This window comes from Barbus barbus (genome assembly GCF_936440315.1).
Source record: "Barbus barbus genome assembly, chromosome: 50".
Classification (NCBI taxonomy): Eukaryota; Metazoa; Chordata; class Actinopteri; order Cypriniformes; family Cyprinidae; genus Barbus; species Barbus barbus.
The window spans coordinates 9621816-9648310 of NC_136728.1; the positions used below are offsets into that span (position 1 = coordinate 9621816).

The window sequence follows — 26495 nt, forward strand, 5'->3', positions numbered from 1 at the left end:
TTATGTGGCATTGTGGAAGAATTTTGTTGAATTAGCATTGAGTAAATTTCTCCTCTTGCCATTCCAGTTCCACTTCAATTTCCTCTGGGGCATGGCCAGTTCCATTCAGATTGAACTAATCAACTGAAAGGGAGCCAATTCTTCATTTTTGAATTTTGCTCAACCCTGCCATTGTGTAGACAGTGAACAAGAAGGAACTCTGGATAGATTTTTAGGGGTGGTGCTGAGTCTGAACAAACATAGATTAGTAATATGTTGTCTATCCCAGCTTGTAAATTGAAAATATTTAGTCAAGAAACCTTGATGTTTTTTGATCCAAAATATTTTGTAGCATCATCAAGTTTGATTTATGTAGGTACAAGTATAAATACAGGAATGGTTACTCGTACAGTATGTTTGGACTCTGCTAATTTGAGTAGGAGTGTCTGCTGAATAACTAAATCCAAATGTGAATATCTGCCCACTGGGAGACTAATCTGTTCATGAGCCAGATTCCCTGCAGATGAGAGCTAGCTTCTGTCCTCGCAAATTGTTTGCTTTCCTTTGCTTTACACTGACTGTAAAGTGGGCTGAGGCTTTTCTCTCTAGCTGTCTCACTGCATTTCTTTCATACCTTTTTCTCTCTCTACATCCCTCCCTCTTTGTTTTTTTTTTCAGTCTCTTTTCACCTTCATTTTTTCATCTGTTCATTGTTTCTCAGTTTTCTGAAGAGAAGCATATGTTTGCATTGATGTGCTCACTATTATGATAGCTTATCCATTTCTTGATGGTGAACAGCAGCCTGGAAATCACACCGATGGATGCCCCACTCATTCCTCCACATATGTCTAATCCCTTGGCACAGTCTTGTGCATAGTTTTTTGGCCTGTTTTCCTCTTCTGAATAGCTGTGTGATTTTAGTTTATGTTAGCAGACTTGCCTCTGTTTCTCCACTGGAGATGAGTCCTTGACTCTGGCGGGTGAGATTGGCAGGCGGATGCCTCGCTGAAGGCAGAGTCCCATCTTCTTTGTCATATTTCCCTTCCCTTGTCAGTTTTGCTCTCCATGAGATGCATATCTCCACACAGTGTTATGTAAGGCCATTAGGGCAAGTGCACTATGTAAAGGAAGTATTCAAGGGCTGACAATTTGTGAGCAACTCACCATTTGCGGGGAATCTGCATGTAGGTTATGACCTTGCAGGAAAAATCAGCTTTGTGAGAATCTTTAGAGAACAGCAGGTGCATAATGAGGCGGTGTGGAGTGGCAGCAACTCTGAAATACAATTGTTGCGCTCGCCAAAATGTCTTGCATTGGGTAATTCCATTACCCACCTGCCCACGTAATCTGCCTCCTCCTGAAAAAGGTTCAGGCTCTACCAAAAGCCAAGCAGGAACATTGCAGTGTGGCGAAAGTGCTGAGCACATACAATCTATCAGCATTGCTATCTTATCTCTGTTGGGCGCCGTTGTCGTCATTAACGATTTGTTTGTCCGGTATACAATGCTATCCGGATATCCGTACCTCATCCTCCATCCCTATTAAATTGTGGTCTATTTCTTGAATGGTTTGAGTCAGTCAGATTCTCTCTCTAATGATGCCCATAGGGTTTTTAACATGCTCGCCAAGCGCTAGGGTGTTGCTTCTTATTTAGTTACAGCCAATGGCAGATTTGTTTTTGACAAGCTTTGTCTCATCGTTAGGTAGTGTTTTATTTGGATTCACTAGAGTTTTGTTGATAGAATGAATATCTGTTGAAGCATCACACCATTATTTGCTGAAATTCTCAATTTTTGCTTTTATAAGTCTGTTATTTTATAGTTCATATGTTGAATAAATCATGAATAAACAGCTGCAGTGTAGAAGCAAATGCTCATTTAATTGGGCAAACTGCTCTCAAAACACCTGTTATCTCTTAAACACCTGAATCATTCCTACTGGTGGCTACATGATATGGTTTAGCCCACAGTCTTGTTTTTGTGCCTGGAATAGGACTTGATATGAACGCTGATCTGGAAGATAGTAATTCTTTATATATCTAAGGCAGTATAAGTATATTGGATTAAACATACAGTATTAAAACATCATTAACCAGCTTCCCAGGCATGTACTTTGTGTGTGTGTGTGTGTGTTACCACTACTGATTGAATAAACCGTGCTTCTAGTAGATCCTTTCGTGTGAAATTGGGAATGACACTTTATATAAGCAATCATTCTGACTTTCATGCCTTATCCGTCAGGTTGCACTATACTCTGATTCAGTATTGTGTGTGTTACAGTTCATGTTTTAAACTCTTCTTTTATGAACGGTTGTGCCCATAGGCAGATGCTTATTCACTTGCACGTGAGCTTGTTTTTTTTTCGACTACAACTTTCAAATTTTAGAAATTCAGTGTTTTATTCAATTACTGGTTAAATTACTCAAAAGAATGTTTTTTTTTTTTCCTTTTTGCCCTCGATTTCAAACCTTGTACATGCACATATTCAAACTTGGATCATTTAAAAATGGCCAAATGTCAATAAAATTATTTTTTGGTTGGTTTTACTGTTTAAATGATTATTCTCAATCTCCTGTTTCCAGCTATTTGTGAGACCACTGAAATATCAATTTAAGTATCGAAGAATCTTTTTCTTGTTCCGCTTTCACATCCAATACACATTTCTTTGGTCATTGTAGTGATATGAAGTGAAGAGCCTTGAGTCTCTTGAGCTCAGATTAAGTAAAGAGCTAGAAAATCAAGGCTTCAGAGAGGGCTTGGTATATGTGAGGAGAGTGCAGATCAGGAGATTGAGGGGTTGACTCGGTCGCTTTGAAGAGTGACAGAAGGTCGAGAGCACGAGGAGGAAGAAGGGCTTGTCAAGGGACTTGGGTCAAAAGCATAATTGCAAGCTCCTTATCTGGGTAACTGTTCTCGCACTTGCCAGCATTTTGCCTGAGGACGCCCCCGGAAGCTCCCTCTTCCCCCCTGCATCACGTTTTTCGTGACTCAGAATAGTATCAGAATGGGGGCTGAAAACAGAAAGCGAGGAGGAGTGAAGAGATTGAGGAAGCGGATGCTGTTGAATGAGAGGAGGTGAAAGTGAGCAATCGGCAATAAAGGACATCTGTATGCAGATAAATGCGCCTCAGTCACCACCTACATACCCTTGAGAGACAGCATGCCAATATATCACTTCAACGAGGGACAATCTCTGGTACCGAGATACAGGAAACCAATGAGCAGGGATTTGAATGTTGTCCACTCTGAAAAGGAATAGTGTACCCAGCTACAATGAGTCCCGCTGGATTTCCTAGACATAAACAAATTAAATGTACTGTATTTAATTTGTTTGCAACAAAAACAAGACAAGGTAGAAGTCTGGTTTGTTGTCTTAAGGTGTGCACAATCTGTATGGTTTTGGCAATGATTTGGCCAAAAGAGACAAATCTTAAAAGATTCCTCTGATCTCAGGCTAAAATCAAAAGTCTTTGATCATCTTTGACAAGTTCACTGACAGCCAATTAATGGCCGTTGCAATCAATTTTTACCTCAGACAAAATTTTGGCAGTGTCAGAAGATTTGGCACAAAGTCCTGCAGTGTGACCACAAATGTCAAATTGTCTTAATTTTTCAAGACAAACCATGATCAGTATTAATGCTAGATTTCTTCTCATCTGCATAAACCCCGGCGCTCCCAGCTACTGCTACTGAATTTTTATGATATGTAGCCTTTGCCATGATAAACACCCATTTTATGTGGGTGGGTGCTGCTTACATCGTAAATATGCCGGTATTGCCGCCATTCATAGACTTTTCATCATAGCATTTCAGCCCATGTGCAATGCAGCTCACAGTCACTGAACGTGTATGGGTTGATTATATAAAACTCTGGACATTGGATATTTTTTATGAAATCTGAGAGCTCTCAGACACTCCATTTGAGTTATATTTACACAGTTTTATGGTTGTTTTTTGTTAGGTTTAGTAACTTAGAGTTTTGTGACATCATTTCTTCTCAAAATGACCCATTCATACTCAAACACTATCCACTTATTGTTACCGTCATTGTGTACGGTGTACCAAGTATTGAGGTCTCTGTGTTCATTTGGGTAATAATTATATTGAGTGGACATATTATCTTAGGATAACACGCTGTCTATTTGCTTACTTAAATGTTTGTAAGTGAACCACATGCTTTTACTTAATTCAATACTTTAAATACTTCAAATTTATGTTTGCCAAAAAAAAATAAATTAAGTAAATCTTTTTTTCAGTGAATCAGCTGGGTTAATTTCCATGGTAAGCATTACTTAAGTTTTTCAAATAGTCAATAAAATCTACTGGGAATTCCCAAGTAAACTTAACTTAATGCCTATTTAAACCTGCTAATAATTATGTTTAGGCTTTTATATGCCTTTTTTAATTTTTTCTGAGTGAAAATTGTTTCCAAGTTTTTTTCAAGTAAATCCTACTCCAATTTTTTTTCAATGAAGTTTTCTTTCTCCACCCATTTTTGTAAAATGGTACCAGGATAACAAAAACTTAAACACGTGTCAAGCTTTCTGATGGTTTGTACCTGAGTCTCATAGTGTTATTCAAGGTGACTCATCGCATCTGTCCAACAGACAAGCGCAGGACCTTCAGAACACCTTCACTTCCCTCGACAAGTTATGACACATTCTCAAAGCAATGTGAGGGTTCGGAAATAAGCAGGAACAGCTGACAACATTGCGTGGGCGTGTGAACGTACACTCACACACAGCATGCAGCTCTTTATCAGTGGTGAGCAGAGAGCAGCTTCAGGGCAATGCGAGTCGTGACAGACCTGTAGGACAGCAAGATGCACCGTGGTACCTCTCCCCTGCTGTTACCCACAGCGCCTTCTCTGTGAGTTCCCGTGGGAAAGGACCAGCGAGATCCAAACATGACACAAGGAATCAGTGTTTTCGCCTTAGCAGATGGTGGAACACAATAGGAAGGGACAAACGCTTTGCATGAAGACTAGACCATACCTAAAAAAGTAAACATCAGTTTCAGATAGATAAAATTGGTTTGACTTAGTGGCAGATGTATTGACAGCGTTTGGATTTCTGGGGGAGTTTTCGAGTAAGCTTCAGTGCCAGTCTGTCATCACATCATCTCCTGTCCACATCCATGTGTGTCAGACCACTGACCGCACTGTCAGGATAATTTGATATGACATGACACGACAACTTGTGAGCTCTGACAGGTAGTACATACAGTATATACCTACTTAATAATTACTCATGGTGCTGCTTTTGGAAATTGTTTCGTGGTTATCCACCCACTACCTCTACCGGTCGAGCTATTTTCAGTCAGGCATTTGTGTGGGCTCCTATTATTTGAGGCTAGTTCTTATTGCTGGCCTGGAGAGCTATTCTGTTTCATGTAGTGTCTCCATCAACTGCAACCTAATTGTGTCGCTCATCTTGTCTGAATGTCTGATCTTTGTCTTTGTTCCCTGCTGTCTCTTTTTCTCTGTAAATGACTTCAACTTTCTCTTCGCCAGTCACTCCCACCTATTCTTCTGAGTTCGGTCCTACTTGATTTATGTAAAGTCAATATGAAATCAGATTTGACATAGTTTACTTCACTTCTGACAAAACTTTACTTCCGGCATGTTAGCTACAAAGGCTGTTGAGTTAATTTAGTCTTACTGAAATCTTGCTAATAGTTTTTATAGTTAATGGTGTGTTTAAAAACTTGTTAGCATGGACGTAATCGCAAAAAGGTGGATTAAAAAAAAATAGTCAGTGTTTCCATTGAGATGCTTTCAAGAGTGAACTTGACTTTCAATCTCCACTTCTTGGTCAGAAAACCTTTTCAAAAGTGGCTCAGGGTCGCATTTCAGGAGGAGAGTAGTCTTCTACAATCAACTATAAACTTTATAGACGGATCTGGAACCTCTTTTTCATGGGCCAATCATTTCCCGTTAGATAAAATGAATTATGAAATGTTGAATATCTTGTTTCACTTCGAAATACATTACATTACAGAAGTTAAATGGGTTTAGAATGCTATTTCATGTTGGCGTTAAACACAGACGAAGATGAAGACCTCCATTAAAGAGATAGTTATAATGGCAGTGAATGGTGGTTGAGATTTTGAAGCAAAATAGTGCATCCATCCATCATAAAAAGTGCTCCACACGGCTCCGGTAGGTTAATAAAGGCCTTCTAAAGCGAATCAATGCATTTGTGTAAAAAAAAAATATCTATCTATATTTAAAACTCTACAATCTGTAATTTCTAGCTTCCACTAACTGTAAGGATGTATGCGTAGCATAAGCTCTGGTGAGAAGTGACAAACATGGAAGCACAGAGGAGTAAGCAAAACAAAACACTGGTCAAAAGAGACTGGTTTTCCTTTGCTGTAAACAAAACTTGGTTCTCGCTAGAATAGCATGTTCTCACCAGAGCTTAGACTAAGTCTACGTGCTACGTCATCTGCTGGAACGCCACTCTCTCATGAACATACGCACAACAGTTAGCTGAAGCTAGAGATTATAAAGTTTTAAATATAGATATTGTTCTTACATAAACGCATTGATTCACTTCAGAAGACCTTTTAACCCCCCAAAAGCTGCGTGGAGCACTTTTTATGATGGATTTATGCACTTTATTTTTCTTAAAAATTGTGGCCACCATTCACTGCCATTGTAAAGCTTGTAAAAGTCAGGACATTTTTAATATAACTTTTTAATGATTGTATTCGTCTGAAAGAAGAAAGTCATATACACCTAGGCTCGGATGGTTTGAGGGTGAGTAAATCATGGGGTAATTTTCATTTTTGGGTGAACTATCCCATTAAACAATGATAGGAAATGACTGAATAAACAGCAAGCCAGAGAATTTCCTTCCTGACCTTAGGTCTCTGGCAGAAAATGCTGCTGGTAACTTTCAATTAGAGAGCAATCATGCAGACCTTTCAGAACGTTTGGTTGTTACCCTCAAATATTCAGGTTTACAACACTCCAAACCTAAATGTAGGCACACTTTGGTTTGAATGGCTATTTTGTGTAATTTGGCAATGCGTGTCCACTAATGGGCTTGAACATAGGTTCATAGCAGAGACACGAGCAGCTATCGGGGTTGTTCTGTGATAAATGTCTGCGGCGTTTCTTCTCCATTAGCTCCCAGTGGTGCCGGTGGGAATCACTGTCATATACACATACACAAGTTCTCTCCTCACTCTTTATTGTTCTCTCTTTGTTTCTCTCTCTCTCTCTCTCTCTCTTTGCTTTTTGCCAGTTGATCCCCATCCTGCTAGGGGTGGATGTTTGTTTAGAAAAAAAAACCCTCAATCACAGATAGACATGAGCCTAGATGGAGTGGATGAAGCTTGTCAGGAAGCTTCTGATTGAACTAAATCGTTTTTCTCTAACAAATTCAAATGTAACACTCTTGTGAGTCTGTAGTAATTGCTTACATGGAAGGGTTGTAAATTTGAATTCTAGGCTGTGTTCAGCATGGCATACTATTATATTACTATTTGTGATGTATATAATATGTATACTGCACATAGCATGCATTTTTTTTTTTTGTATGGGATATCTGGATAATCTTATTTGCCAAAAATGTGCAATGCACAACAGAGCAGGATGTGCTGGACACTGTATCCCACAAAGCAATTTGTTTATTTGTTTTTAAGTAACATCACCTCTACATTTCATTGCTGAAATCTCATACATTATTTTTAGTCATTGTTTAATATTATTTATTTTTATAAAGACAAATTGTAATAAATGTAAAATAAGTTGATATACAACTTTTTCTTCTGTAGACTGTGTTCGCTGAATTAAACATGCACTTTAGGTCATATGAAGTTATTTACTTAAAAATAGTTGGCAGGACGTTGTCTATGAGTGTAGGTTGCTATGGAGTATAATTTCACAGTCTGTCTTCCTGGCTGTAATAATATCTCTTTAATCTGATGTTTGTAGATTGTTTTGTTTTGCGGAAGTGTTATCTATTATTACATACTGCTGTTTCAGTGAAGAGATGCATTGAGGCATGTTTGTTGAAGGAGAGGTGAGTGTGTGTTTGATTAGTAGGAGGAGTGTATGTTTGTCAAGGCTTGGGATGAGGCTTTTTCCCTCAATAAATTCCTAATTTGCTGCTTATTAATAGTTAGTAAAGTAGTTGTTAAATTTAGGTATTGGGTAGGATTAGGGATGAGAATAATTGAATAAGGATTAGAATAAGGTCATGTAGAGTAAGGCATTAATATGTGCTTAATTACTACTAATAAATGGCTAATGTTCTAGTAATATGCATGCTAATAAGCAACTAGACCTTAAAATAAAGTGTTACCAGAAACTTATACAGGTTTGGAATAACATGAAGGTGAGTAAATCATAACCAAATTGTCAAAACTTTTAGCATCCTTTTAACATGTTTTTAGCATCCTCTCAATACCTTTTAATTTTGTTAAATTGTATCTATGATAGAATTTTGACTTCTTAGCTTGAAATACTTCTGACATATTGTTAGTATAAAAGATGATCTGAATGTATGTACTGATCAAGGAAGGATGGCAGCTGGTATTCCTTTCATGATTGGTGTTTTACCCTTTGTCGCTGATATACTGTAAAAAACAGAAAGCTGCAGCAGCCAGGCAGGTCCTTGGAAGCCACGCAGTGGATGATGTTGCCATGACGATGTGAAGGGGTTGTCATGCTCAGGGAGTGGCAAAAGCAAAACGCCATCAATGGAAGGAGAACAAAAGAAAAATAAATTTTAAGAATGAGAAAATGGAGACCATCTGTATAACAGGTTTGTGATATAACAGCAAAAGAAACAAAAATAAACTCACAAACCTGTACTAAGTGAGCAGTTATATATACACACTAGCTGAGGTGGCCTCATGCCCTCGGAACCCTTTGGGAGCATTAATGATGTTTATTAAGTGCTTTTGTTGTGTTTTTGGGTGGGTGTGTGAACTAGAGTAAACCTGAACTCTAGTTTATCCTAGGGTTTATCCTCTTCCAAACTTTTCTCCTGTTTTTCTTTAGTCAGGGAGAGAGGTAAGATTATTGTCTTTTATTTTGTTTTTCTTTTGTTAGGGAAGTTATTTTGTTATAACCTTTAGAAAGATTGTTTTGTTTGTTATTTTGGCGTTTGCTCTCTCCTGACGACTTGGTTATTTAAGTTGATTATCTACTTTGATATTGTATAGTGGGTGGTGATGGAGCAGTGGATAAGACACATGCCTTTGGTGTGAGAGACCCGGGTTCGAATCCACTGTGAGACACCAATGTGTCCCTGAGCAAGACACTTAACCCCCTAGTTGATCCAGAGGCGTGCGACCTCTGACATATATAGCAATTGTAAGTCGCTTTGGATAAAAGCGTCAGCTAAATGAATAAATGTAAATGTATATTTTCAATATGTATTCTTTTTGGTTTGTTAAGCTCTTAATAAAACATTTAAGTCTATTTCCGACATTTGATATTCTTTTGTATCATGATGTTTAATAGGGTTTTGTGTGAACCTTTATTGGAAGTGTTAATGGTGAAAGTGGTAAGAGCTGGGATAGAGGAAAAGGAGATTTCTCAACGTTCACTTATTTATTTTATCACATCTTTTGACTTTGTTACTTCTGCTCTGAAACCCCTAGACTATAGAGAGGAACGTAACATAAGGCTAAAATGCTTTCACCCACCACAGTTACCATTTGAGAGATTTTCCCTGAGCTGATGTTTCACTATTAGAGCCACAAACCAGTAAACTTTTGATTTCTGTCTGAGAATTACCTCTCCAGCAGCCAGGTTGTCGTAGGCTGACTTTACACTTGCTTTGGAAAAAAATTAAATTTGATTTTATGGATGGCGCAATATACAGTACCTGTATCGCAGTGTACCACAGTATCTGGTTGACACTCCAACACTGTTCTTTTGGCCAATAATCGTGTTGTGAAAATCTGATATCTTGACGACTGTTTGACAATTCGATTCCGCTACTTAGCTGTCTTTGCGAGTCTCTTATTATATTCATTATATAATTTGGCTTATAATCAAGGCATACGTGTCCACTGTATACCACTATATACAAATAGTAGCTATTTAAGTGTGACTAAATGCAAGTTTCATTTTCCATTTTTCACTTTTTTTCACAGACCCTTGAAAAACCACTTTCACACAATTTACTGTAAAAAAAAAAAATACTGTAATGCCCTTTTCACATCTTCAGCATCTTGCAGTTGCTAGAAGTCATGCTAATTAATGCTATACAATTCTATACAAAGCTTCTTCTTAAGAGACAAAATTTGGACAGTATCTCCTCTTAGATTTTTCAAACTCTGGTCAGACCTTCAGACTGGTATGACTCGGGTTGCGAGTCTTATCCGACTTATGATTTTCTTATGAAACAGATGATCGAAACTATGAAAAGTCCCATAGACTTTCATTGAGGGAGTCAAAACTTTTGTACAATAAGACTTATAGAGTGTTTTAGCTGTCTGTCACTAGCAAAGCTTAATGACTATCCCAGGACAACATGATAAATCATACTGGCAACATGCTAAAACATGTCAATGTGTCATGTGCTAATCATGTTAGAAACTTGTAAATCGTGATTAAAACATGCTAGTAACATGCTAATGATGCTAACAACATGTTAGCAACATGCTAATTATGTTAAAAACATGCTAGCAACATGGTAATCATGTTAGCAACATGCTATTTATGCTAGAAACATATCAACATGTTAACAACATGCTAATCATACTAGCAACATGTTAAATCGTTAACAATGTATTAAATTGTGTCTAATCTACTTCAAGCTTTTACAACTGCTTCAAACTGTCAGGCTTTCTCAAGCCAACTTCAAAGTTTGTTTACAAACTTTATTCATCTAGTTTTTACTGCAGCACATCTAATTTGTGATCATTTCAAATGATGGCTAGTTGCACAGTCTACCGTTCACTTTAGTTCATCGGACAACCTCGAACGATAAAATTGCTGTCGGTATGCACTAGGGCAGGCACAATAGCGATAACAATATTGTCGCAGTCTAAAGAATTTTTTTTGGAAATTTGGTTGCTGTTTTTTTTTTTGACGACACATGGCCACCAGCATTAAGGTGAAATAATGCCACCTTGTGTTGGAGTGTCAAACAAATGCTTTTATGCATTTGGTACATGCTTTTATCCAAAGTGTTTTGTGGCGGGCCCATACTGCATGATTTTCAAAGTTGTTGCACACTGCTTGTCTCACACAGCACGACTGGTGCGATTGGTGACGGATCAGTTACAGGGGGTCACACATTACACAACTTCTCAATAGGAAGAATTGACAACAACTCCGTCTGGTCTCCAGATTACATTTCATATGCGAGACTTGATACAGGAAATAACGAGAGACAACAAGATCATGTGAGAGACTGGTGTTCTCACGCAAGAATAGATTTGTTTGCTAAAAACAGTATCCTGCAGAAAGCATCAGAGCGTCTATCAGACCATGTCTTTGATATGATAACGCACATTACACGATTATCACTCGTGAGAAACCAGCACCGATTTCTGGCCATTTGTTGGCGATGTCCACAAAACTGTCAGTGAGTGAAAATCAGGGCTAAAATCATGCAGTGTATGCTGGCATTACATTGCATTCAAAGTACAATCTTTATCGCTTTATCGGTTCTTCTTTTTCCTGGGAATTGAACCCATGATCTTGGTGGTGTTAGCACCATGCTCTGCTGTTTAAACTACAGGAAGGCAGTTATTGGTGATGAATTAATATTATCAACATAATATCAATATTTATTTATCAACCGTACTGATATTGCAACAGTCTTATCCATACTTCCATCACTTTCTTTCTTTGCCACTCACTCCATGCAGGTATGAGGGATATTTAGAGCAACTCTGTCCATATGCTTGAAATGGTTGCATTGCCTTACAAGCAAGAGAGTGAATTGCTGGCTCATGAAGAGACAAGGCCGAATCGATCACAACTGAAAGTGAATAAGCCATTGAAAGCAAGATAACAGTGAGTGCTACATGGAGGAAATGCAAACACTATGCTGTAGCTTGGTGCTGATGACATAAGTGCTCTATTGCACTTATTAATGACCACCTCTGGTTAACGCGCTAATAGCATCTGCAACCATATTCTCAACATTGTAAACAACTCCAGCTACAGTATGTGTTTGAATGTGCATGGGATCTGTTTGTATTTAGAAACGGATGTGCGCTAGAATGCTAATCTCAAAGAGATTCATGAGGCATAGCTTCAGATGTTCATTGCAAATTAAGGGTATCCCGTAGGTTGCAAAACTCTGTGGGAATTTTAAAATTTACAGTGGTTATAAAACCGTTGACTATCGTAGCACATTTAATGTCTGCTACATTTGCCTGTGGGCTCACCATGCATTTGACAGGAAACAACATAAACAGAGCCTTTTTCTACACAACTTCACTGTTTTTCAGGATCACGGTCAGGGTCTACAGGTGCTTTATCAGAACTGAATTGATTGATTGATTTATGCTCAATTACGATGCATCTTGAATTTCAAGAAAATGTTGATATAATAGTGTTTATATCTGAAATTACTGCTTATGTCCTTAGAAGTATGTCCTTCAAGAGTGATTTGTGAGATAGGTGTGCAACTTGATATCTTTACATGGCTTATGTGCAAACAAATCTGTCTTTTATTCATCGTTTATGCTTTGTACAACATATCAACATTTTCTACTGAAAATATTTTGGAGAAAATCTGATTATGTACCTAAAAGCACATTCATAAGTTTGGGTTTGGAAAGATGTTTTAATGCTTTTGAAAGAAATATGTTATGCTCACCAAGTTTGCTTTTATTTGATCAAAATTACAGTAAAAACAGTAATAGTGTGAAATATTAAAATTTAAATAAAATGTTTGTATTTTAATACATTTTAAAATGTAATTTATTCCTTTAATGCAAAGTTTAATTTCATCATTACTCCAGTGTCACATGATCCTTTAGAAATCATTCTAATATGCTGATTTGAAAACTTTTTTATTCGTTTTTAAAACTTATTTGTGTGTTTGCACAGTTACCCAACGGTTTCTTCTATTTCCAACTCAAGACAAAGTCTCTGCCAAAGCCGGTTTTCAAAATGGCCATCCTGCATGTCAATTTATGATGAGTCATAACTATGATTATGGCTAAGAAAAGCAGTTAATAGTCCTGATTTTTTAAGCAGCCTCCTTTCATGCTCCCTGTGGGTAAATTTGATTAGAAATAACCCCCTCCAAATAACATCAAAGGCTATGACTGTTCGAAAATATCGCTATTTTGAATAAAGATGTTTTTCCTCTAAAACATTACTGATGCATTTGTTCTGTAGTTCCTGCTGATTTTACGTCAGCTATGGAAGCACATTAAAGGATGAGAAAATAATTGTGTTTTTCCACTCATTATTCATTACCAAAACATCAATAACACACGCCAAAAACAACATTTATGAATACAAACAAGTAAAATGAGGGTATTTATACTCATGGAAAGCCATTTTCATGTGCTTTAGAAGTGAACTGCAGCTAAAGAATAACATAATTTAGCAGAAAATGGCATTTTTATATTGACACATGCTCAACAGAATTGCGTTGCATACTTAAGAGGTGCTAAAGTGAGCATTATCATAAACTCTGTTTTCCTATGGTTATTTATTTATGCTAAAGAAAATGAGATCCCACGGATAGGTCTTCAGTTAACTATTGTTTTTTTCTCTTTTCTGTTTTCAGCTGAACAAGCAGCAGTTGCAGGTGGTGAAGGAACGTTTCCAGGCCTTCTTGAAAGGAGAGACGCAGATTGTCGCAGATGAGGCTTTCTGCAACGCTGTGCGCAGTTACTATGAGGCAAGACTCTCTGATTTTCATTTCTATTTCAAATTTTTTGGCAGTTAGGATGTGACCAGAATGTTTACCGCTGGAGTTCTGATGAGGAACAAATTTCACAACCATTAAAGGGATAGTTCACCCAAAAATGCAAATTCTGTCAATAATTACTCACCCTCATGTCGTTTCAAACCCGTGAGACCTTTGTTCATCTTCGGAACACAGATTAAGGTATTTTTTATGGAATCCGAGAGCGCTCTGACCCTCCATAGACGGCAAGGGTCCTTACACGATCAAGGTCCAGAAACGTAGAAAAGAGATCAGTAAAATAATCCATGTGACGTCAGGGGTTCAACCGTAATTTTACGAAGCTACGAGAATACATTTTGTATATTCTCAACAAAAAAAAAGACTTTATTCAACAGTTCGTCTCCTCTATGTCAGTGTAGCGCCATTTTGGAGAATATCCGCTGGACGGAAACTGTGTACGCTCATCCGGTATGTGGCTAACACAGAAGAGCGTACGTAGTTTCCGTCCAGCGGATATTCTCCAAAATGGCGCTACACTGACATAGAGAAGACGAACTGTTGAATAAAGTCTTTTTTTTTGTTGAGAATATACAAAATGTATTCTCGTAGCTTCGTAAAATTACGGTTGAACCCCTGACGTCACATGGATTATTTTAACAATCCCCTTGCTACGTTTCTGGACCTTGATGATCGTGTAAGGACCCTTGCTGTCTATGGAGGGTCTGAGAGTTCTCAGATTCCATTAAAAATGTCTTAATTTGTGTTCCGAAGATGAACGGGTTTGGAACAACATGAGGGTGAGTAATTAATGACAGAATTTTCATTTTTGGGTGAACTATCCCTTTAAAAACTTGTTTTATAAACACTGTAAAAACATTTTTGAAGTTGTTAATAAAACAAAGATTATTGATGTGTTTTACTTAAATTTTACATTTAATTTAATGTGTTGCCATTTCTTTGTCAAGTTCTCACTTGAGGAACTTTTTGGAAGTAGTACTATAGGTCCTTCAGGTACTTTTTTGCCAACTATTGAATACTATGAATTCTGACAGACTAGTATTTTCACATACTGTTTGTGCCTACTACTGTATATAGCAGGGGAGTAGGCATATTCAGACATTTATCAGTTGGACTGCTTATATGTGTGCAAAAAGTGTGGGAAAGAAACAGTTACCAGAAGCATCTGTATTTACAGCATAGCTGCCTGGCTGTCCTCTTTACACATGATTTTTCAACCCAACCCAAATATATTTCTCTGCCAAATCTCTTGCTCAAATCCGGCAAAGGAAATGCACTTTTTTTTCAAGTTTTGTGGATCTCGTCCGAAAGCAAGTGTGACTAAAGGCTGGAATACACTACATGACTGTTTTTATGATGATTTTAAAACATTAGGCGTCATACACTTGCTGACTTTATAAATGGTTATAGAGAAAAACTGGCATCATACACTATGACTGAGAAGCACACACTACCAATTCAATTCTAGTTTATTTGTATAGAGCAAGTTTCTACATTATATTTAGGAGTAGGTTATTAGTGGTGATTATGGCAGAAATGTACAGTACAGTAAGAATCATGCAGTTAGTTACAAACTACACGTAATCAAACAGACGGTGAACACTATTAACTGCAGTGATTATATGTTGCAATTAAACTTTGCAGTTGCAAGTTTTAGATGTTTCTCCAGGGTTAGAATCATCACTACCAGACTCTAAGCGTTCTGAACATGACAAACTCATGCAGAGACACGTCTTGCTGTTAGATGCATGACAAATAAAAATAAACAAAAAGCTAAAAATATCAAACATCTTCAGGCTGGATGGAACCAAAATCTGAAGCCCAAGTCTGTGCCCATCATGCATAATGTAAGATCTGTCAGTTCCAACTGTATTTTTAATGGTGAGATTATAAATGGTGCCTGAAGGAAAGTTTTAAAGTTAAATTCTTTAGTGTCTGTTTTCTCTTAGCTGTTGAACCGACCTACAAAAAACCCAGATCCAATAAGATAATTTTGTTTAAAACACCCACAGGAGAAATGCCTGGAGCTTTGTGCTTTGGTCAGTTGATAAATTATTGAAAATTGATTGGCTGAGTTCTGTATGTGGAGGGCTGCTTGAGTGGTCTTTTCTTCAATTGCTTTATCTACCTCCATCGCTGTTTTTTTTTTTCTTCTTTCAGACAGTCACTTTTCACTATTCAGGTCTTTCATGTTCGTTTAATTGTACGATGAGGCATGCAACGTTTCTAGAGAATAACAAATAGGCACAACAGATGGTCTGCTGAATCAGACCGCATCAATGTACAGTATATTCATCAAACAAGCCTTTGCAATCAGTGTTTTTACCCTTTACATCTTACATTGTCAGTCACCATCTTTCTTGCTTTCATCACTCTCTCTTAATTGCTTTTTCTTTTAGAACAGGACATGCCTATCATACCCTAATAGGATCATCATATCATATCAGTTGACTCTCCGCTCTATTAATTGCACTGGATGGGAAGCAGCTCTTTGAAGTTGGGTCTGATAGTCGCTCATGCACATGTGGAGGACTCTGGGTTGGCTGATCAAAGTTCCCTATTGTCATTAGGGGGCCATCGTGCTCATAACAAAGCATCTATTTGGGTTCTGTTGGGCATTTTTGTAGCATACGCCAAAGTGTGCCACCAGGGACTTGTGGACACTATAGGAGTTTAATTGTGGTTCTACAGTGAACATTGTTTAGAAGATTAAGAGGAGCAAGAAATTACTTATAGGGGTTGCATTAGTAGTTAACTGCTTGGTTAGTTTATCACTAGTTTTATTGCATTCTCGTTTTGTCCCAGTGCATCACTTAAAGTGCAGAGAGTAAAAATGGGCAATTATGCAATCTGTATGGATTGCATAAGTGTCTGCACATGTATTTTGTCCCATAGGGATTCTTAAAAACTCTTTGTTAATGAGTTATAAGCTATTAATCAAACCAACCAGCTACGATGTGAATCAAAACATTTGAAGCATTTGAAAATTGGACAAAAGGTACAAGACTGTTTACATGATGTTTTTAATGAGGGAAAGAACTACAATAAAAGAAGGGTAAAAGTACGCACATCCAAAAATGTGTATCATCAAATAATAGAAAAAAGTTCTGAACACTGTTAATCTCCCTTTATTCAAAAAAGTTTAAAAGTGTCAACGTTTTTGAAACTGCTTGCAAATGCACGATCGCTTTTTAGTTTCACTTTCGAGATTCGCACAAGTACTCTGTTTATACTATGGAACGGCAGTACTTACCACACATTTTACAAGATCAGATGCTTGTCAATGGTGCTCAGGATCCGTAAATCCTTCACCATCATCCTCATCACCTTTGCATTCACGAGATTTACATAAGAAGGAGGAAACGATTGTGTTTGAGGCTCACGGCATGTCATTTCCATGTACAGAACTCTTATTATTCAACTATGCCAAGCTAAATACAGTTTTCCATTCTATGGCACCTTTAAATAAAGACAATAAAGAGGCCTGCCTAAGGGACAGAGGCAAATCATTCCGCAATTTAGGAGCTGCCACAGCAAAGGCACGGTCCCCTCTAAGCTTACGCTTTGTTTTTGGCACATTCATGAACAGCTTATCAGCTGACCTGAGAGAACGGGTGGGCATGTAATGGTGTAGCAGCTTGGAAATGTAAGGTGGGGCAAGCCCACTTAGGGATTTAAAAACAAACAGAAGAATTTTAAATTGAATCCTAAAATGGGGGAAATGTGCTCATATTTACTTGTTCCAGTTAAAAGACGCGTTGCAGCATTTTGCACCATCTGCAAACGAGCAACACAAGACCCACTAACCCCCCCCACATACAGTGCATTACAGTAATCCAGCCGAGTAGTAACAAAGGCATGGATTACTGTCTCAAAGTGTTGCTTTTGAAGATATGGCTTTATTTTAGCCAGCTGCCTCAATTGTAAAAAACTACTTTAACTACTGTCCTGATCTGACTGTTGAGCTTAAAGTCGGCGTGAAACGGAAGTTGCGATTGTCTTTTCTTCTCTACTGTGACGTATATCCGAGTGAAACGGCATCTGAAGAGGACGGGACTTGATTTGTCCTTCGGAAATTGATTGGATCGTTGGAAGTTGGGGCGTTACTTACAAAATGGAGGCAGATCTGAAATGCCAGTTTGCAGTTAGTGGTGGGGGATTTCTCGCGACTGGATTCACCGCCGACACCCAAGCAGGAATAAATGTTTCATTTATTAAGGATAATGACGACACAAAACATGCCTAAACAGCGCGCGAAAGAGAGAGAGACTGAGCGCGTCCTATCAGGTTAAGTCATTTTCTTGAAATAAATTAGTTTGCGGTGTCCTACGAGTAATGCTGTCCTAATATATTTTCAGTGTTTAAGGGTAAGGTACTCCCTCATGACTGGTGTCAGTGCTATGAAGTGAAGCATCAGGTTCAGCTTCTCCCCGTCGTTTACCCCTCACATCACTAGCTCCACCCTTGCACCATCACTCGTGACCAGAAGAGTAGAAGAGTCATTTTGAGGGGGAGGAGAGGTTAACATTTTTGATTAAAGATTACAAGGGCATATTTATAATAAACACTACAGTATGCCATCAAAAAATAAGAATTGTCAATTTTGATTTCATGCTGACTTTAAGGTCCGAGTCAATTTTCACCCCTAAAGTAGTGATGGTTGGCTTGATGTACTGAGACAAGGCACCCAAATCAACCAGAGGGGTCCCTGTGGTCCCACCAAAAACCATCACTTCTGTCTTTTTTTCATTGAAACTTAAAAAATGAAGAGCCATCCGTGCCTTTATATCGTCCAGACAATCAAGTAGCAGTCTGACAGTGTCATTCTTTCTAAGTGGCACACAAATCTGGCTATCATCCACATAACAATGGATTGACAAGCCATGCTTCCTGATTATTGAACCAAGGGGAACAAATAAAGAGAGAAAAGGAGACCACCAGGAATTGGGCCGTTAAACACATTAAAAAAAATAGATGAAATAATGCAGGCTGATAGCTTCAACAAAAGCATATACCATCGATTAACAACCTCTTACCTCATAGCAGGTCTGTCTTTTTAAAGATTAATAAGTTGTTCTTAAAAATCAATTGCCTATTGAGAATATTTTTTCCCAGAACTTGACTGTTAAAGTCTATTGTATGAGGAACTCATTACATCAAACTTCCTGAAAGCTGTTTTATACTTTCCAGATACAGAAACATTAGAAAAAAGGTGTGAATCTAAATTGTTTGCGCTTTTTATGATACAGAGCTCCAAAACCACACTTTGCACCATGTGACATTTGATTCATGTTCTTGTTCTTTATTGATTCATTTTCTTGTTCCTTATTTACAATTTTGACATCCAGGATGTAGGCGGCTACATAAATTAAAGATTAATTTTGAATTAATTAACATTTTGCCTATGGGTGTCACATACATTTCACACCTAGACAGAAATGTTTTTATCCTTCTAAAACACAGTCATGCAGAATAACTTTAAGAGGGATTTGTCATCTGCAGTATGAAGTAAATATAGACCATCTAAACATCTTTTTCCACTTCTCACCTCGGGTCAAACAGAGTTTCGCTTTTCCAGTCTCTTTCTCTTGAAGTTTTTAAAATGTTTGCCCGTTCTGTTCGATCTTTGAGGTCCAGCTCAGCTTCATTATGCTCCAGAGATCTTCATTACTAGTCTGTCATAGTTGAAGATTTCAGATTGCTTATATGACAGGATATAAATGTCTTCCTCCTGTACTGTTAAAAAATATTTTAAAGGTGACTGTGAGGGAAAGGGTTTAATTTACTTGTCCAATTTTCCATTGTGTATTCATCATCTTGCCAGTAATTTTTCTCTGTTGTATTTTTTTAACTGCTTTCATATTTAATATGCCAAATAATAGGGTTCAAGAGACCAAGCTATATTTTCAGCCATGACTCTGTGAAAAAGTGATATTAAGTATTAACACATTATAAATATTCAAATATAACATTGTAATAAATTTAAAATGTTACAAATTATTAAATGTCAATTTTAATGTTTAAGAATTTAATATATTAAAATGCACATTTTTAGCAAAACATTATTGGTGTATATATTTCCTAAATAAGAATGTACTTGTATGATTCCTAAGTAAATATTAAAATATAATATTGTAGTAAATTGTAAATATAGCAAATGTTTAAATGTTAATATATTATAAATATTAAATATATTAAATATAAGGACTTAATATATCAAAATATCAATGTTTTGTAAAACATTAGTACTTTTGGCCATGTAAATAATATAAGAAATAATAGAGACCAAACTATTGTCAGTCATACTTTGTGAAAAGGAGATATTAAGATAGAATTTTTTAATTTTTTTTTATTATTCCAGGTAAAGTTCCTGTAACCTTAATTAAAGATTTGATCGTAAATGCTAGTGTCGTCAAATCAAAAGTCAGTTTTTAATAATTATCTAATGATATAGTGAATTAAGTGTAAGTTGGTTGTTTTGGGGAATTTGATAAGATTCTGATGACACTGTATATGTAACTGAGTAACACCTTGCTTTATTTGCAGTTTTATTCTGGCCATTAGCTATTTGGTACGCAGGGCTCAGAATAGCCAGAATAAGCAGAATTTAACTCCGAAATAACCATTCAGCGTCCATAAGCTCATTAGTCAGCTAAAAATAACCATAAAGCATTTTGCTAAATTTATGCGCTATATTGCATATTCATATTTTTACTTAATCTGTTGTCTACATGATAAGAAACAATGCAAGGAGCTCAAGATAAAATTCAACACATCCTATAAAATTGCACGTTACTAATGAAGTCAAACAGACTGGACGTCTGGAAGACATAACAACATTTATGGACCATTCTACAGAATTGGTCCAAAGGCAGAGTTGGAAACGTCTTGAAAAAATGTCTTTTTCCAAAAAAATTTGTACGTATGCAAATTGTATAATGTCCAAGGTACACATTTGTAGTAATTCTCATATTGTATTTTCAGAAAGTTTTGGAATATTTGTCTTCTCCCCAAATTTGTCACTAATGAAACACAGTAATACTAATTTAATTAGAAGGGTTATATTGACCTATTAAGATTTTGCTTACATCTAGATTGTAAATATATATATATATATATATATATATATATATATATATATATATATATATATATATATATATATATATATATATATATTGTTTTGCTATTTTACTAAATTTTTTTCGGAGGTAATTCCATAACAATTAATTTTTAACAATATTTCAGTTGTAATTTATGAGATTTGTTGTATTTGGAATCCAGTTTTTCTTTGTAAAAGGCAAAAAGTTGATTATACAGATTTTTGACAAAACATCCCATTTTTCGGTAATGACAGTAATTCTTTGGTAGCAACCACATCAAATACAGAATTTTAACCCACATACTAAAATACTACTAAAACATACTAAAATACCAAAAGAATTGCATAACTGTACTAAAATTTTGTTTATTTCCCCCAAATATGAGGATTATGTGTTCCCTTTTGTCACTACCGAAACTATGATGACATGTTTCGGTAGTGAAAATTCTATGAGATAACAAAGATGTCACTACAGAAACTCAACCAAATGTTTCAGTAGTGACATTTTTAGATCATTTTGAACTTAGCTTAAAGATGCTAATCAGCACATGGTTAGCTAGCACAGTTATGAACAGTGGTATACATATGGAATAACTCCCAAAAAAGTGTGCTTAATTGCAGAAGAAATGTGTTTGGTAGTGACGTTCCTTAAAGTTACACAGATCTTTCAGACTTTTGAACACATTTACCTTAAAATGATGAGTCCTATCTACTCGCACCTTCTAGCTGTGGGACTCAGGAATATTTCCTGATCATTCATTTATGGGTTTAGTTCAGTCTCGGTCTGTTTCGGTAGTGACATGAAAAATGCGGGACACATTTTTTTTACATAAGGTTTCGTCATTTACAAAGAAAATATAAAATACACTTTTTTTTTTAAACTAAAGATAATTTTAAAAACAATATTACTTCAATATAATTTTCATAAGTTTAAATTTAGGGGTTAGGGTTCAGGACAGCCACCTCCCAACTGAAAGTACCCAATAAATGATGATTATATATATTAAGCTTACTGATGTTTTAAATATTTTTGTGGGTTTCAATAGTTAATATAAGGATGGTTGTGGGACAGCAGTTTACACCAATTCTGTAGAATGGCCCTTATAGGATGCATCGAGGAGGAGCCCAAACTACACTCAATGGCCAAGAGATGCTGACATAGTTATGGTCCATGATATTGGTACAGATTCTGGGTAATAAACAGTTCTGTGTGACTGCATATACTTCTCAAGTTGGAAAAGACATTTAGTTACCACTTTAAGTGAACCTTAGTTCCCATGACATCTACAAGATGGATTAAAATGCTAATAAAGACATGAAAAGATGAGAAATAAACGCATGACTATGACTGAAATGTTAAAGTGTTAATAAAACAATTTAAAATTAAACATGTTTATTCTGTGGCACCTAAACAATAATTTGGTTTCGTACAGGAGCCAGTGGCTCCTAAATGTATTTATTTTTTGTCTGGAGCCCTGGTATGGGTGTAAACAATAGCAAATGAACAGTTTCAGTCGATATTTCATCAACATTTAATAACTGTAAAAGTAAATGCACAATGTTGCCATTAGTTTAAATACTGAGCTACTATAATATTATTTATTCCTGCTTTCACCTCATTTCCTTCTACGTTTAATATTTTAATAGGCAATACTTCAGTGTGAGTGGACTGGGCTCAAATTATAACATTTAGTTTTTCTTTAAGCTCTCTGTAATGCTTTTGTGAACTTTACTGAAGCAACAGAATACAGCACTCATTTACAGTCAATTAGCGTAGCCACTGTCTATTGCCAAGCAGGACTGAGGTCATCTCTGAAGCTCTCTCACACTCACACACACACACACACACACACAGAGACAGTACAGTTTTTATGAGGACAGGCCAGGTTACCAAGCAACCTGTTGTGTCTCAGAGCTTTCACACAAACATTTCTTTAAATATGAGAGTCCCCTAAATTATCATTTCATGTGTGTTTGGAAAACTGGAGACTCTCGTGGATCATAAAGGGTCATGTGGTTTGTGTGGTGACCAGTAATGTAAAACCCTAATAAAATACTTAAAAGAGGATCTACGCTCTTTCTTAAGAGTGATTAAAATGCTGTTTCTGACAGAAAAAATAGCTCTCATCTCCATGGTGTAGTCATAACTCTCATTAGCGCGTCAGTCAAGCAGGAGCTGCCTGCCACCACTTTCACTGATTATGACAGAATGTGTTGTGAATTAAAGATGTAGGATTAGTCCCCGCAGATCCCCTCCCCTGCTCTCCTCTCCACTGAGATATTTTTAGTGGGTTTGCAGGACGTGGGAGCATCCCACCGATGCTAAAACCAAGAGGAACTACAGGCCTGAGATGATTCAGAACCTTTGGTGGTGAGATTACCCAGTGCTCAGAGGTCGTAATAGAGGTCAACAGCTTTTAAAGACAATATGAAAGCAAATTTAAAATTATTTATGTTTATTTATTTATTTATTTATTTTAAAACCCATGGTAAGCAAGACAAGTCTACCTAATTATCCTACAAGAGACAAAAATGTAAGGATGAATAGAAAAATTAAAAAACAACAACAACAAATATAAAATAAATGTGGCAATATTTACATACAGATAGGCTATACAGTGTAAATGTAAAAAATAAATGAACACACATCAATTATTATAAAAAAAAAAAATGAAATCTCAAAATTAATAAAAATAACAAATAAAGTAAAAAAGTAATACAAAAATAATTTTAGGACTATATTTAAATTAGAATTCATTAGTTTTGTTTAGTTTTTTCTCAATAATTTATTCCTTTTATTTTTATATTTTTCCTATTATTACATAAGTATATGTATTTATTTGCTTATATACTATGATCAAAAATTGGAATGAAAACTAAAATGCATTTCACATGTTTGTTTTTTTCTGTTTATGTATTTATTTTAGACCCATAAACGAGAGACAGAAATGTAATAAAATGTGAATAAAAATAATGTTAAAAAAGAAAATGAAAAATTTAATTCAAAAGTAAATGTAGGACTAAATTTAATTTTTAAAAAAAATTCCACCATTCATTTATTCCTTTTTTTTCTATGATTAAATGAATTTATGTATTTATTTACTTACTATGATCAAAATTTGCTTTGCACATGTTTGTTTTTTCTGTATATTTATTAATTTAATTTTCAGTGTTGTCTGTTGGAATTCAAGTCTGAGAATACATGGAATATTATTATTATTTTTTATTTATGCATCCTTTTTTATTTTCCAGCTGTCTAGCATATTTCCTCCAGCCTGTTTATTATTTCCCACAATCTTCCATCTCCTCTAACAACCTGCATTTGCAGATGCTGCGTGTTATTTGTGTTTGATAAAGGATTGATAAGAAGCTGTTTAGTGCTTGCTTTTTCCAAGTTAAGTCGGTCTGTATTGGCACTAAGCTCAGAAACGCAGTGATTCAGAACACACTTCCTTTTATTACATTCTGAGGACCTGCCAAATCGTCTTCAATTATAATAATAGAGCTATTGTGTGCGAACAGAAGAGCTGCCATTTTCCTCCTCTGTCCTCAGTCTTTGCCATTTATTGACTATGGCAGCTTTTCATTGTGCACGGCATCAATATGTTGCCATAGACTTATTTTGATCAATAATGACATCAACCTTCCCATTACTGCCTAATAAAATTTAAAAGTCATGATTTGGCACCATATGGGTGGTGCAAGCCTGATTGTAAAAGTTCAGGGTTGGTCATTATAGTAATTGTGTGTGATTTCTTACCGGTGAATTGGAAAGATTTTTGTGCCCTTTGAGACGTTTGACCTCTGGTCACCCCTCAGAACAGGCATTATTGATTTAAATTTGTTTCGGAGATTCAAAGAAAAACCTTTAAACCTAATCTAAGCTTGCGTTTTAGGGCATATCTCATCGCTGCGCCATTGACGCATCAGACACGAATGATACATCAAATCATACGGCTTGCTGAAGAAAGGTGTGCTATTACTTTCCACCTTTGTGGAGAGGTGTGCTATTACTTTTCTTTCCATAATATAAACTTTATTTTTACTGGCTGTCCGACTGATAAATGACAGGTAGCCAAGTTTTATTGACTTGGATGCTTGTTGGAAATAACATGGGGGAAATTTGTTAGAAAAGAGATGGTTGAGTTGTTGTGTCATTCATGTCACTGATTTCGAGGATGTGCTCTTCTCAGAAATTATTTGGGCGATAAGAGCCCTTGTGACTTGATGGAATCAGTTTCACGTAACGAAAAATAATGTTGAAGTAATCTTCAATTCACAAACAGTTCAATCCAAATGGATTAAGAGATTCAAACAGCACTCTCGGCTCTAAGAAGAGGCTCTAAACCATGATTAATCTGGCTATATCTAGTCTGAACCACTCGCACCAGCTGACTAACAGTCTAATAGCCAGACCTTTGACTAAACTAGAGTCTAGTACACATTGCAGTTTATTCTGGCCATGAACAGAACACTTAGACAGGAAGAGCCATCTGACTGACATGTAAAGTGGTCAGTCATAGTTTTGTTTTTTGACATGTTGTTTAAAGATAGTTTACTATTGAGATATATATGATGGCCACATCACCACCTCGGGTGTGCATTAGCTATTTTCTAAGGATTCAACTGCCAGTCGTCAATTATTAATTTTATATATATATATATATATATATATATATTTATAAATTGCATAAATTTACTAAACTAAATATAGATGAATCCTTAAAGCTATAAAAGTTATAGATTTCCTCTTTTTTTTCTTTGATGAACAGACCACTGTAACTGGTTATTAGATTATTTGCCTGCTATTTCTTTAAGAGCTGCCGCTACCGAACATGACGCGGATCTGACACGCATTGTGTTTTATCTCAACTCTCTATACCTTTTCTGACCCACTTAAGGTCTTCAAGTCTCTACTAATGAGCTGACGATTTGAATTGAGGGTGTTAGATGAGGGAGACAGTGCTGGGCTGCTCCAGGACAGTTTCGAAAACCATTTCAGAGACATATTCTTAAATGTGACTCATATAAAATATATTACATGCATGCACAGTTTTAAGGCAGCTTTAATCGCCTTTTTGCTAACTTCATGACTTAACTGACCACGACATTGCATGCACATAGTTTATTTCGTGCTTTGATATGTATCATTTCATATTAAAGCATGAATGAAACTACGAGCATGCGCGTCAGATCCATGTCACGTTCAGTAGCAGCAGCTCTTAAAGTAATAGCAGCCAAATAACCTAATAACCAGCTGCTGTGATGTCTGTTAATCAAACAACAAAAGAAAAAAAGAGGAAATCAATAACTTTTTTCGCTTTAAGGATTCATCTATATTTGATCTAGAATTTAGTGTTTGATAGCTTTGTTCAATTTCTGTAAATTTCCTACTTGCTGAAGGGCAAAGGTAGCTAAATATGACATTTATTATAATGGATTTTTTGTGAAGATTGTATTAAGTTCACTTAAATTAAAGTTGTTATTTTTTTGATCGCTCTCAATTATACTGTAATGTTGAATGGCTATAGTCAATGGTTAAATATT

At 36.3% G+C, this 26495-nt stretch overlaps 1 protein-coding gene across 2 annotated transcripts in view; it reads left to right on the forward strand.

The window, feature by feature from the left end:
• Nucleotides 1-26495, forward strand: part of LOC306868319 (calcium-dependent secretion activator 2-like) — a 147031-nt gene that overhangs the window by 12278 nt on the left and 108258 nt on the right. For both annotated transcript variants that reach the window (XM_079414423.1, XM_079414424.1), the window contains exon 2: nt 13706-13819. In XM_079414423.1, coding sequence (XP_079270549.1) covers nt 13706-13819 — 114 coding nt within the window. The remainder of the gene's footprint in view (nt 1-13705; nt 13820-26495) is intronic.